The sequence below is a fragment of the Ceratotherium simum genome, chromosome 7, assembly GCF_057802395.1.
Source record: "Ceratotherium simum simum isolate JZ-2026a chromosome 7, ASM5780239v1, whole genome shotgun sequence".
Classification (NCBI taxonomy): domain Eukaryota; kingdom Metazoa; phylum Chordata; class Mammalia; order Perissodactyla; family Rhinocerotidae; genus Ceratotherium; species Ceratotherium simum.
The window spans coordinates 48,454,257-48,467,368 of NC_141906.1; the positions used below are offsets into that span (position 1 = coordinate 48,454,257).

The 13,112-nt window shown below is 41.5% G+C and overlaps 1 protein-coding gene across 1 annotated transcript in view; it reads left to right on the forward strand.

Moving 5' to 3' along the window:
- ENDOD1 (endonuclease domain containing 1) overlaps positions 1-8,664 on the forward strand; it is a 40,934-nt gene extending 32,270 nt beyond the window's left edge. The window contains exon 2 of the mRNA XM_004427427.3: positions 1,521-8,664. Within this exon, the coding sequence (XP_004427484.1) occupies positions 1,521-2,723 (1,203 nt within the window). The 3' untranslated portion in view covers positions 2,724-8,664. The remainder of the gene's footprint in view (positions 1-1,520) is intronic.
- Positions 8,665-13,112: the final 4,448 nt, after the last annotated feature.

Sequence of the window (13,112 nt, forward strand, 5' to 3'; positions counted from 1 at the left end):
ACTTAAAAAAAAATTGTTAGGTGTGGCCCCGTGGCTGAGTGGCTAAGGTTCCATGTGCTCCGCTTTGGCAACCCGGGTTTGCAGATTCGGATCCCAGGTGCAGACTTATGCCACTCACCAGCCATGCTGTGGAGGTGTCCCACATATAAAGTAGAGGAAGATTGACACAGATATTAGCTCAGGGCTAATCTTCCTCAAGCAAAAAAAAAAAAAAACAGAGGAAGATTGGCAATGGATGTTAGCTTGGGGCGAATCTTCCTCAGCAAAAAAAAAAAAAAAAAGTCATCATTTAATTTTATATCCTGCCTTTTCCTTTCAACATTATAGTATATATCTCCCCATCATTACAAATTCTTCATAATTACAAAACTTTTTAATAGCTTTGAGATATTTGACGGAATAACATCATTTACTTAACCTTTCCTGTTTTTTAAAAATGTATGTTTGTTCAACTTCCAGCTATTGTGAATACTGCCATGATGACCATCTCAGGGCATAGAGATTAACAAGAGTGGCTTGAGATGTGTCAGTCCTTGGCTGGGTCCTATGGGGAAGATACATAGTCCATGGTGTCAGGGAATTTACAGTCTAGGTGGGGAGCTAAAAACATAGTCCTGAGTCAATCCTGAGCTCTTTTCTTGTGTCCTTTCAGATTGGCAAAGTGAAAGTATGTTTTATACTGCTGAACTAAAAAAAAAAGCATAACAAAGAAGGGAGGGATGTATATATTGATTATTATTAGTATGTAGTGCGTATCTAGATTGACCTAAACAGAAAATGAATTGTTAATAATAGCAAATGTATGGAGAGATTAAGTTCGAACAGCAGTTGGTCAAATTTGAATTTTACCTTGGCTTGGTAAGTATCTAATAACTGATGACAAACTATACATTTTCTCGTTTGATTTAATGCTCTAATTAGAGTTGATTGTTTTTTGTATATCCAAAGTGTGTAAACCTTCATTAAGAATGTGTTCATTATATTGCAGCCAGCATTGGTGTCTGATTATCTGTATTGCAGTTCTAGTTTTTATGGGCCTGTTGAGACCTACTTTTCCCTTGTTTTCATTTCTAAAATTAACTCGAATCTCATGGAAAAATATTCTAAAAAGCAAAGAAATTCATCAAACCACAACAGATTAAAAATTAATGTCACGATGGTATATTTGTGTGTGCGTGTACACGTGTGCATGCGTGGGGACATGTGTGCGTGCATGCATGGGTAGGTGTGTGAGTGTGTGCTGGCATGCACGTGTGTGATAAGGAGTTACTGCAGAGCAGGAGTGGAATATACACAGGGAGTAAAATAGGAAACAGCCTATTTGAGAGACACTTTCAAACACCAGGCTTGTGGAATATTAGAATAAAGTGTGTGTGCACCAGATAGCAAAGCTCTTCCAAACCCAAGCGTTGGAAGTGTTAGTGTCATGAGGACTTCTCTGGAGTCTTGGCAGAATGATTCAAGTGCACCCTCTCTGCTGTGGACAGGGATGCATCTTAACACGTGCTCTCTTCTTTCAGATTGATGACCCCAGCAGCAATCTTGAGGAGGTGGTTAATGAGGAGGATGCCATCACTTCTGTGAACAATCTGGGAAGCAGGCAAGCTTTGAATACAGATTACCTGGATTCTGATTACCAAAGAGGACAGCTGTACCCATTCTCTCTTAGTAGTGATTTCCCCACCACCTCATTCACTCTCACAAATGCAGCTCCAATGACCCCGTCCTTCCAGGAACGGTGGTACATGAATCTCAACAGCTTAATGGACCAGGCCCTGACCCCGCAGTGTGGCAATGGGGAAGACCTATATATCATCACAGGCGCTGTGCCCTCAGACCGCAAAGTTAAAGACAGAGTGACTGTCCCTGAGTTTGTTTGGCTGGCGGCCTGTTGTGCTGTCCCTGGGGGAGGCTGGGCCATGGGCTTTGTCAAGCACACTCGGGAAGGGGATGTCATAGAAGACGTGATGGTGAAAGATCTCGAGAAACTGCTTCCATTTAACCCTCAGCTGTTCCAGAACAACTGTGGTGAAACTGAACAAGACACAGAGAAAATGAAAAAAATCCTGGAAATGGTTAACCAAGTCCAGGATGAAGAGCGAATGGTACAATCTAAAGAGGACTCAATTCCCCTCTCCAGCACAAAGAGCAAGAAGTCTGCTCTGTTGCTTCCAGAGGCAGCTGAGGAAAGGAGTAGCTTTTTGGGAAAACTCATGGGCTTCATTGCTACCCCATTCATCAAGCTTTTCCAATTAATTTATTACGTTGCAGTAGGAATCCTGAAGAACATTGTGTATTTCCTGTGGTATGTTACCAAGCAAGTGATTAATGGCATGGAAAGTTGCCTTTACCGCCTGGGTTCAGCCACCATCTCATACTTCATGGCCATTGGGGAAGAGTTGGCGAGCATTCCCTGGAAAGTACTCAAAGTCATGGTCAAAATCGTCAGGGCCATTCTCCGGATCCTTTGTTGTCTGTTGAAAGCCGTTTGCCGCATTCTGGGCATCCCTGTCCGAGTCTTTGTGGATGTGGCCACTTTCCCAGTGTACACCATGGGTGCAATTCCAATTGTGTGCAAGGACATTGCAGTGGGCCTTGGTGGCACCATCTCTTTGCTCTTTGACACTGCTCTTGGCACCATGGGTGGCCTATTTCAGCTTGTTTTTAGTGTCTTCAAGAAGATTGGCTACAAGGTTACCATTGCCAATTCTGATGAATTATAGAACTCAAACTGAGTGTCCAGTCACAGTGAATTTGATTTTTTTTTTTCATAGAGAAAGCTGGAATATTTTGTCTTTACAATGGGTTTTTGTTCACTGTCAATTATCATTATAACTTTGGCCTTTGGTGGGGGTGTCTGCATGTTTTTGCAAAAGAAGGTGGTACAATTTAGACTTGACCCAAGAGAAATGTTCAGAGTGGGATTATGTTTAGGTCATCTGCTGTGATATGGTCAAACTTTCAAGCCATTCGAATCTTCAGTTCTTCACTCTAATGCAGATGACCACCTGAGGTGCTCTGGTGTTTATTTGTGCTAATTAAGATATACAGAGGAGGGAAGCATTAGAAAGAGGACAACTTTAAACCAAAGGGTTTCTGAGAAAAGGAGAAAGGAATCATGTTCCTCCTGTTATTCTCTGAGACCTAAGGCAAAATTGATATAAATATTCTTAGCCAATTTGTTATCATTTGCTTCTCTTTCTCTACAAGTCAGCTGACCTTGGTCAGGTGCAGACATGCTTCCCTGTTGAAATAACTTTCTTAGGATATAGAACCTACTATATCCCTTAGCTTTCCATGGCTCCCGAGGACCTGTAAGGTTTTTTTTTCCTTCAAAGTTGAATTTTGCTCCATTTTTCTTGTAGGTATTGATAAGCATTTTATGCCAAATGTGGCAAAACAGATTTTGAATGCAAGGGCAAAGATCGTTTGCCTCTTGAATAGTGGAGTATAGTCGTCTCAGGTATAAAGAAGAGAGCACAAGGGACAGAGCCCTGCTCTGAGTAGGTGCTGTAGGTCTGAGGACAGCCTTAGCCAAGCTTGGATTAACTTGACATATATTAAATCTCTGGCTGACAAGATTGAGCTCCAAGACCTACATGTTAAGCTAACATGAAAATTCATATGCTGCAACATATTAGATCAGTCTTTCTTATACATCAAGCAAGTACCCAATACAGTAAAACACTCTGACTTCTGTCCTTAAATGATTGTTTTGGTATAAATGTATAGAAAAGAGCCACAAAAGAGAAACTATTCTAGCCATCTCAGAAAAGGGAAAAAAATATTCATATATATATGTATCAAAGTTTGTATATGTATAAATTTGATTAAGAAACAACATCCCTAAGGAAATTATTTTTATAGTATGTTTGAGGCTAGAAAACATAACTCTCCCATTAATGCAAATTTGATTTGAGAGCTAATCTCCAATTTTTTTGGTCAAGCACTTGTCATTTTACATCTTGCACTAAAGATGATAAGAGGAGAAAGCAGAATCTCCCAAACTTTGCTCTGCCTTCCACAGCTGAGATGGAATCATCTGGATTTTTCTGAGTGTTATAACAAGTTGCTGTGAGGTAGAAAGGGGCCAAGTGTAAAATATTGATCTTGGGGGTACAGGCCACCAATTCATCTAAAAGTTAGATGCAAAAACTTGGGATCCAGAAAGGCAATAACGAGAGAATGATGGGTCAACTATTTGCATCAGGTTGGTGGATGAAAAATGTGAGTGTAGTGAGAGTTACATTTTGCATAAAAATAATTGAATTGCTTGAATTCCACCCAAAATAGAAGAGTAGCCAGCAAGCTTCCATCCTGATCAGTTTGGGATGCAGGGTTGGGGAGTATGACACCAGACTGGTCCATGATAGGGACCTATGCACTAGATTTATCTTAAGCAGTATTTTACCAGCACTTCTGTTTGTGAGCATAAAAATCTGTAGTTGGGCTTCCCTTCATTTCGGCAGTATGAAGGTATGTGGAAGGGTGAGGGTTTGCCTTGGTACTGATGGGTCAAGAATCCTGCTGAATGAAAGAAAGGGAATCTTAGAAGTGACCAGAGAGATGGTCTGGCCAAACCCTCATTTGATGGGGAACCTGAGGCACAGGGAGGCAACATGCTTGCCTTTGGTTTTGTTGCTAGCTGATGGCAGATCAGGAGCCAAGGTCTTTTGCACATATCCCATCACCCCTGGCATGTCAGATATGTGGTGTGTGTGCTACTATTCAGCTGCCTTCCTGGACCATGGCAGAGTTTTCTCCATCATTCATCAAACAGACTCTAGGCCCTGCCTAATCAATTGGATTCGGCCTATGGGATGAAACAGTTAGCCATCCATGCACAACATCATGGTTACTGCCCCCCATGGAATCTCTAGTCCCTCATAGTCCATTTTGCATACTGGAAGGCCCAAAGAAGGCATTCACGGCAGCTTGGGCCCCTTGGCACCGTGCAAGGAACAGGGCATCCAAACTGCTTCTTGAGAGCTATTCGGAAATGTCTTCTTTTTCACTTCTAGTTGTTTAGTGTCTTATTTATTTATTCTTGTGTGACTTTTTTTGAAGTCTGGGAATTGATGATAAAGCAAAAAATATCCTTAAGGTTAGGTGGCTGGGACCCTCTGCTCTGGACCGCTAGTATTAGCTGTGCCTCTGGTTGACTGGCACTGGCTGTGTTGGGCCTGAAGCTCCAGCAGGTGGCTGGATTGCTGGCCTATTCCCAAAGAGCTACTTTGGGCTTTGAGGTGGGAGTTTGTGTTGTTGAACACCATCTCTGGCTTGAAGATTTCTCTGTGGCTCCGTTATGTTCTCAGGCCCTTGAGGAGGTCAGCCAACTCTTCATTATTATGGAGATGATTTTCTGGTTTATGGATCAGCCATGCCTTTGGACACTCCTCTTTTCCATTGTGCCTTTTGATCGTTGGCTTCTCCTCAACATCAGCTCTCCCACCTAAATGCAGACTAGGGGATTGGGAAAAGGAACTAGGGTGAAGCACTTATATTCATTCAGTCATTCAGTCATCTATCAAACATGTATTTGAACATCAGGGTTGCAGAGATCAAGAATACATGGATCCCATCTTTGAGGAGTTCAAAAATCTAGTAGGGAGAACAGATGGTACAATTGATACATGTAACCATCATTGTCAGTGCTGCAATAAAGGTACTAGCAGCATGCTTCCTGGAGCACAGGAGGAAAACCCACAAAACCATGGGAATTAGGGAAGCCTTTTCAGAGGGTGTGACAAAAGTCAATTTGACATTTTCAAGCTATGTACAATGCTGTGCACCTTGTAATGCTCAATAAAGTAATTATTGACAACTCATTAGCCATTTTGTAAAATATTTAAAAGCGGAGAATCCTAATGATTGAAATAAGGTTTAGGGATTATCTTTGATTTTTATTTGTTTCCATTTTCTTTTTGATCCATATTAACTCAAGCAGTTTCCACTCACATCTGGCTTTTGTTTATTTTTGTAAAATTTGAATCATACATGAGAAAACAGAGTGAAGGTGAGATCATTGAAACACGACTTAGAACTATTTTTCAATGTTGTTTCTCTGAAAAGCTATTTGGGACATCAAGTATTTGTGATATGTCCTTTATAAATAAGCACCAGAGGCTTACTGCTTCACTGATTCTGAATCACATAGAAAATTATAGAAACACTTTTAATTATTTGTTAATTCCTTAGGAAACTCCCACAAAGTGAGAAATAACAAGCAGTCTCTGAAGGGTGACTGTCCTCTCTGTGGCCTTTAGTAGAGCGCCCCCTCTGGGGTGGAGGTGGCGGTAAGGTGGCTGCCTTCCTGGGGTGGGCACAGTCTTATGTGGGATTCTGTGTCTTGTTCAGCATTTCTCCTAAGCTCACCACACAGTACATGTTTTTCAAAATGTTACACTTGAGCAATATAGTGTGGACTCTCTGACTGTCATAAATGGGTTCTCAGACTTCTCATTATCTCTTTCCATAGGCATTTCCCCCAGATCATGGCTTGATTTCTAACAGTTCCACTCCAAGCCAATTATTTTTAAGCTTAAATTTCAATAAAGAAAGTGCTCATGACCACTTGTCATTGTTGATTGCGTTTAGTGTGTAGGAGTCCTGAAGGCAGTGTTTCCTAATGGTTAAGAGCCCAGGCTCTGGAGTCAAAATGACTTAGGCTCCAACCCTGGCTTCACCACTTACTAGCTGAGTGGTCTTGGGCAAGTTACTTACCACCCACAGCCTCAGCTTCCTCATATAGAAAATGGGGATAATTACTAGTACCTACCTTAGAGGGTTGTTATAAGAATTAAATGAATTAATGAGGATAAAGCATTCATTACCATGCCTGGCACATGGTAAGTCCTCAGTGAATGTTAGTTGTTGCTGCTATTCCTGTTGTTGGTAATAAGATCCATACGTCTTGGATGAAATTGGCTGGAAGTCCCCTTAGAGTTCAGGATGTTTCTAGATCAGAGCTAGAAGGACCAGGGTTAAAATATGGTCTGGGAGTTGAGGTCATGAATGGAAATCCAGAGCCTCATCAGTGAGACAACATATCTGAAGAGACAGGTGAGGGTTGGACCTAGAGTCTAGAAGAAGGCAGGTCTGAGAACAGGAACTCTCCATGTTTCTAGCGCTATTCAAGAAGGCGACATGAACTTTTCTGGAGTAGAGAGGCGATTTCTCTCTAGGCCCCTTCCTCACTAAGTCCACGGTATTATAACAGATTCAGCTTCCCCAAAAGCCTATAGGAAGAGAGTGAACTAGACAGAGAGTATGTACATTTTAGCTACTGAAAAGGATGATGGCCCCCACTGTAAATAGTCATTCTTCTTTATTCATCAGCCTCTTGTGAGTTAAGGCATTATGAATTAGTGCCCAAGGACTAATTGATCCTGGGGTATTGATAAGGTAGAATTAGTGGACCCCCATCGTTGATCCCTAAGCCCTGTACTAGAATGATCACCCATCTTCCCCCCACCAACTCACACTCAGTAAGTACAGTCTCCAAGAGGCCCTGCCTGTCTTCCTCAGTGCCACCTTTGGGTGGTCTCATCCTGTCTGTAATACCTACATCCAAAGCAGATGCTGATAACACGATTGGACTTTGCAGGCTTGAGTATGATATAAAACTGCATGCTGTCTCTGAAGACTGCATAATAATTTTTTAAAATAAGAGATTATTTTTATAAAGAAGAATTCATGCTAATCAAATGAAGCAAAAGATAATTTTGATCATTAATTAAAATATTTTAAGGGGTCTACCTATTCTATGTGTCCTGACTTGGCCCACTTAATGGATCACTCTGGTTCAAACATTAAAAAAGAGTCATGTTGGCAGATGCTCAGCTCATAGACTTAGCACTTGAATGACCATTTTCATCAGCAAGTTCCACTCTCTCTCCCTGACCACCTTACTGGGTGTCTATTCATCCCTTTCTGCCTCCGGGTCCAAATGATGCACATATTAGGTGCCTTCTGGGTTTCTAAGATTTGACCCTTCAGGACCAGTCTTGCCTCTTTTTATCTTGATATGGTTACACCTCCAGAAAGGTCACTGTTCCAACCCAGAGCCCCTTCCCCATGGTCAGCTGCTCAGACAGCCCCAGCCAGGAGGGATCCTACCTCATGGGCACCTTAAACACAACCAGAAGGCTCCTGAGCAATGGAGGAGAAGTTTATGAGGGTAACAAGAGGGCTTTAGCCCATGTAACCACCCAGAGTTACACTTACATGATTTTAAAAGCTTAGAAAAATAAATTCATGCTTAATGAAATATAATTCATGCTCAATCCACAATAATTTAGTGGTGGTGAGGGAGAGTAATACTTGAAGATGTTTCGAACCAGCTCTTATTAAGATTCTCATGTACGTCTATAAGCCCTTCCTAAATCCAAGTCTAATTTTGGACATTCCTTGACCATCTGAAAAATTTGGTCGGCTTCCTTTTCATCTGAAGATGGCAGACTCACCCATATAGAACCCTAGAGTTTGCAGAAGTACTTTCACCTATAGGGATTGATCTGATCTTCCCAGACATCACATAGACTAGAGTATTAGCAGGTACACCCACAGTCATCTAGACTTTGACAGCAGGAGTCTAGGGCTCCTCTCCTCTTTCCTTAGGGAGTATTTGATTTTCTTTTTGGTAGGAAAAGGGCACACTTACTAAGATGAACCAATGTTCAGTAAAAAAAAAATATATATATATATATATATTTTTTTTTTTTACTTTATGGGTGCAAAGAGAAGTTCCATCCAGTACTATATTGAACAACACTACTTTGATTTGGAACATCACTACCTAGAACCATCTTGATGACTCAGTGTTACAGGAGAGGTCATGTCCTAACAAGAGCTTCCAGAATTTCTAGTGTCTTTGGAAGGAAAAAGGAGCCCAAGATCAAATTTGTCAGGAATTCCACACTAAAGTGTTTTTATAAAGAGCTATGGTACAGGGTTTGGGTTTTTTAATTTTGTTTGTTTGTTTATTTGTTTTTAAGCCTGCACTCTGGATTCTATAGACCTGGATTTGTCTTCATTCTCCTCCAACACTTTGGGGAAAGTCTCTAAACCTTTGTGAGCGTTAATTCCTTATCTATAAACTGTGGATGATAAAAATATTAACCTCATAGGCTTTTTGTAAGGATCAAATGAGATAATATGCTTGTGAACTATAAAGTAGCATAGAAATATGAAGATTTATTATTATAGGAGACTCCAGGGTTGGTTCTATTTTCTTAAAAATTGGTGCCTGGTTCATTTTTTTAATAGGTGAGTAGAAACCAATGAAAATTAAAGCAGTTATCCAGAAAGTGTAAATGGCTTAGCCAAAAATTGGTTTTGACAATAAATATTGAGCGTTATGCCCTGACAAGGCTCTGAACTTAAGGTCCTTGGAATTCTGCCTCATATCTATCCTTAAGTCCTATATTCTTAAAAACCAACAAATCATATCTTCAGTAGACTGCTCTGCACACACCTCATGCCCATTTGCTTTCCTCCTGTGAGTCAGCTGAGTCCCTGAAACTCTTCTTTTTTATTAGGCATCAAAAAGAAGACAACCTATGTGTCGTGTAACAGTAAGAGCTGAACAAGAAACAGGTGCCAGAGGTGGAAAGTCACAGGTGAGCCTCTGGAAACTGGCAGAAGCCACCCAGACCTCCGCTGGCAGCCTGCAAACTGAAGGCCAACCCAGGCCTGCCACTGAGTCATCCATTCCCAAGAACACCAGCTCCCAGGATTATGTTTCTGGAAGTTGTCTCAAGTGTATGTTTCCCCAAGATATTTGTTGATTAGGCGTATCCAGGTATATCCTGTTCACTGCATGTAGAAGGAAACTTCCAGAGAAGTGGAAGAAGTCCCAGAAGTGAGGAGTCAGCAGGCTGGTGCAAAGGGGATGGTGCTCCTGGGACACAGGAGACCTGAGTTTACTTCCTGTGAGTTACCGCACCTTTTCTGGATGTCATCATTGGTATATTTGCAAAACAAGAAAGGATGGACAAGACCGTCTTTAAGATCTTGCCAAACTGCAGGTAATAAATCTTTGCTTTTTAGCAAGTACTTTCATATCATTGAGTCCAAATTCTGATCAAGTTTCATCAACTTTCTCTGCTGTCTGTGGGTTACCAAAAGTTGGAGAGATCCCTTGGGACATTATTGGGAAGGGCAGTGAATGAGTTAGTCCTGGAAACATCATCATTATCATCATTATTATTATCAGCATTTCTTCTTTCCAGACTTTCAAAATTGATTAGCGGCGGCCAACCTGAGAGCATGAAAGAGATATTGGTAACGCTCCTTGCTCCCAAATAACTCCACCAGCAGCCTGCAGTGTTGCCAGAAACCTCACCCCTTGGCACTCTTCCCTTAGGCTGTCTCCGTTTCCTATGAAAATACAAATAATCTGAGGAGAGTCAGCACACTGTGTCAATATAGCAACTTAGAATAAATGATCTTAGGAAATCCTTCCCACTGGCTGAACAACTCCTTCACACAGTAGTAGTTTCGATAGGTGAGAGGCATGGTGGGAAGCACTGTGCTGAGGGTCAGGAGGGGCCATCTTAGACCAGCTTCCCAAAGGACCAGAGCCTTGCCCAGGTGAGCCCTTTATTGTGAGGGCTGGGGACAAAGTGAGATGTCCTCTAAGATCTCAGAAGTAACACCAACAAAGTGCTCTCTACATGTCAAATAGAAGATCAGCCCATAATAGAACGACGTAGAAATATGCACCCGAAAGAAGTAACAAGGTTGTTGGGCCTATTGTGCTTATAACCAGTGGTGTGCTAGTTAATGTTGAATCACCAGCTTTGCGGGGTAGGTTGGGGGGGAACACCCTGATTTGTAATGTTTGCCAATTTCTCCAGTGTAAATACTCTGACCATGGCTGATTTCAAGCTGCCAATGTGACACCAGTGAAAGCAGAGTCGGGAAGAGATGTGCACAATCTGGGCTCCTGAGCTGGTGCAAGTCCTTGGGAGCCACACCACACCGTCATAATCCAGTTGGCTGCATTAAGATATATATAGAAAAAATGTTGCCTGCAGAAAAGATGTTGATCAGCCATAGTATGGCAGAAAAAGAAAAATCACTGAGACAGACACTGACCATGCCCATATGAGTACTATCCAGGAGACAGGAAGGCTTGGCAACTTGAACTTCAATTATTTCCAAATCCAAAGGCTGCCCTGTAAAATGAATACATGGGTTATTTTAGCTCATTGCCATTAAACCTCATCTTACTTAACATCTCTTTTTTGATCGCATTCCAACCAAACACCCTTCTGATCATGACCTGTCTTCCTGTGTTGGTTTGTCTCTATGGAGAGGGTACACTGACACATAGATTTCAACCCCCTTGACAAGGCTTTATCACAGCCAATTTTAACAAAGTGGCTTTTGATTATGTTTTGGTTTGCTGTGTAGCTTAAGAACATAATGGACATTAAGATGGTAACGGAAGTGTTCCAGCCTATATTTCTATTTTTCAGTGTAAATTAATAAAATATCATTGTGGTGTTGCCCTCAATCTCTCATGTGTCCTAGTGTGAATCCCTTTCTTAGAGCCCATCACTTCCAGAAGCTCGTCAGGGCCTACATCTGAGACTTCAAATCTGAGAAAACACCTCAAGTTTTGGCGTCCAAATCAACACAGAGAATTCTGCACAGCCCTGGCTAGCTTTCCCTGAAATACCGCTGCCACATTCTCATCTCCTCTCTCAGGGCTCACTTCTTAGCCCTGTAACCTCTATCCGTGAATCAAATGTCATGAGGATGTGTTGAAAATCAGTGAAAACTCATCTGTTGCCATTGTACTTCGAGATGGCAAAATGCATTCATCAGGTTTTTTTTTAATTGCATACCATAGAAACTCCTTTCAAGCCAGCCTAGTCCCCAATTTACTGGATCATGTTACAAAAACTTAGAGAGGGCCCATTGAGATCAGGGACTCACATGAATTCTATCACTCTCTCTGTGTTGTCTTCCTTTTCCCTAGAGTAGATGTCTCTCTTCATACAACACGGAACATGGTCACAGGCAGCTCTGGATATTCACCCTTATGGCCTCACATCCAGAGATGGAGGGAAGCTCCTCTGTTAGCTCTGGCCAGCAAAATCCCCAGGAAGTTTTTTCCCCCCCATTGGGTACATTCCACCATCGGCCTATCACTGTGGCCAGGAATATATCGTAAAATGATTGATCCAGTCAATGTCAAGGACCCATGTGATGGTGGTGGTAGTTGTCATAAGAAAGACAGAGGAGGGGGTGCAAGATAGACATCTACAGTAGTCCCTCAGAGACTGACTCACAGCTTGATTTAAGGCACATAATGATGCCTATTAAATATATAAGGTGCCTTATGATTTATAAAGCCCTTTCACATTTATCAGTGGACTACATCTTAACCACAGATATTTTGATTTCTGACTTCTCTTAAAAAACAGAAGCTCTGGTAACTTTGGGCCAGTGCTTTTACAAGACCATAATCAGCTGGAGCTGAGTAGACAGTTTGTCATGGGCCCCATCATTTCTCTATCACCTCTCTGACCTGAACCACTTTGCTCATTTAAGTTACTTGCTTAGCTCCTGTAGCCACTTGGGTTTACTGATCCCTGACATGGTCTCATTTTGTTCATATCTATCCTGTGAGCACTAATTATCCCAATTTTATAGATTTTAAACCAAGATTCAGAGATTCAACTGACTTTCCTAGGATCACACAGTTAGAAGGTGAGACCCAGAACCTAGAGCTTAGAGTTTAAGGTTATTGAGGATCATTATCTAAGGATGTACAGATTGTGTGCTGCACAACTCTAGGATTGCCTTTCACATCATAGTCAATGTGAATGGAGCCCTCTAGAGTTGTGTAGTCAACACTATATGCGGAAGCTCTGAGACTATTTTACCTTCTATTTCACTGTAGTTATAAAACTGTCACAAATTTGGTTAAAAAAAGTCAATTCCTTCAAATTTTTATTATAGAACACTCAGATTACTAAGTGAAAGGATGAATGATCAGGTTGAACCAAAGACCATAAGTCTTAACACAGACAGATGTCTTGTCCAACTTATGGAAATGATGTAGTTAGGTCCGCAGTGAAGAACTTGCTCCCTAATGG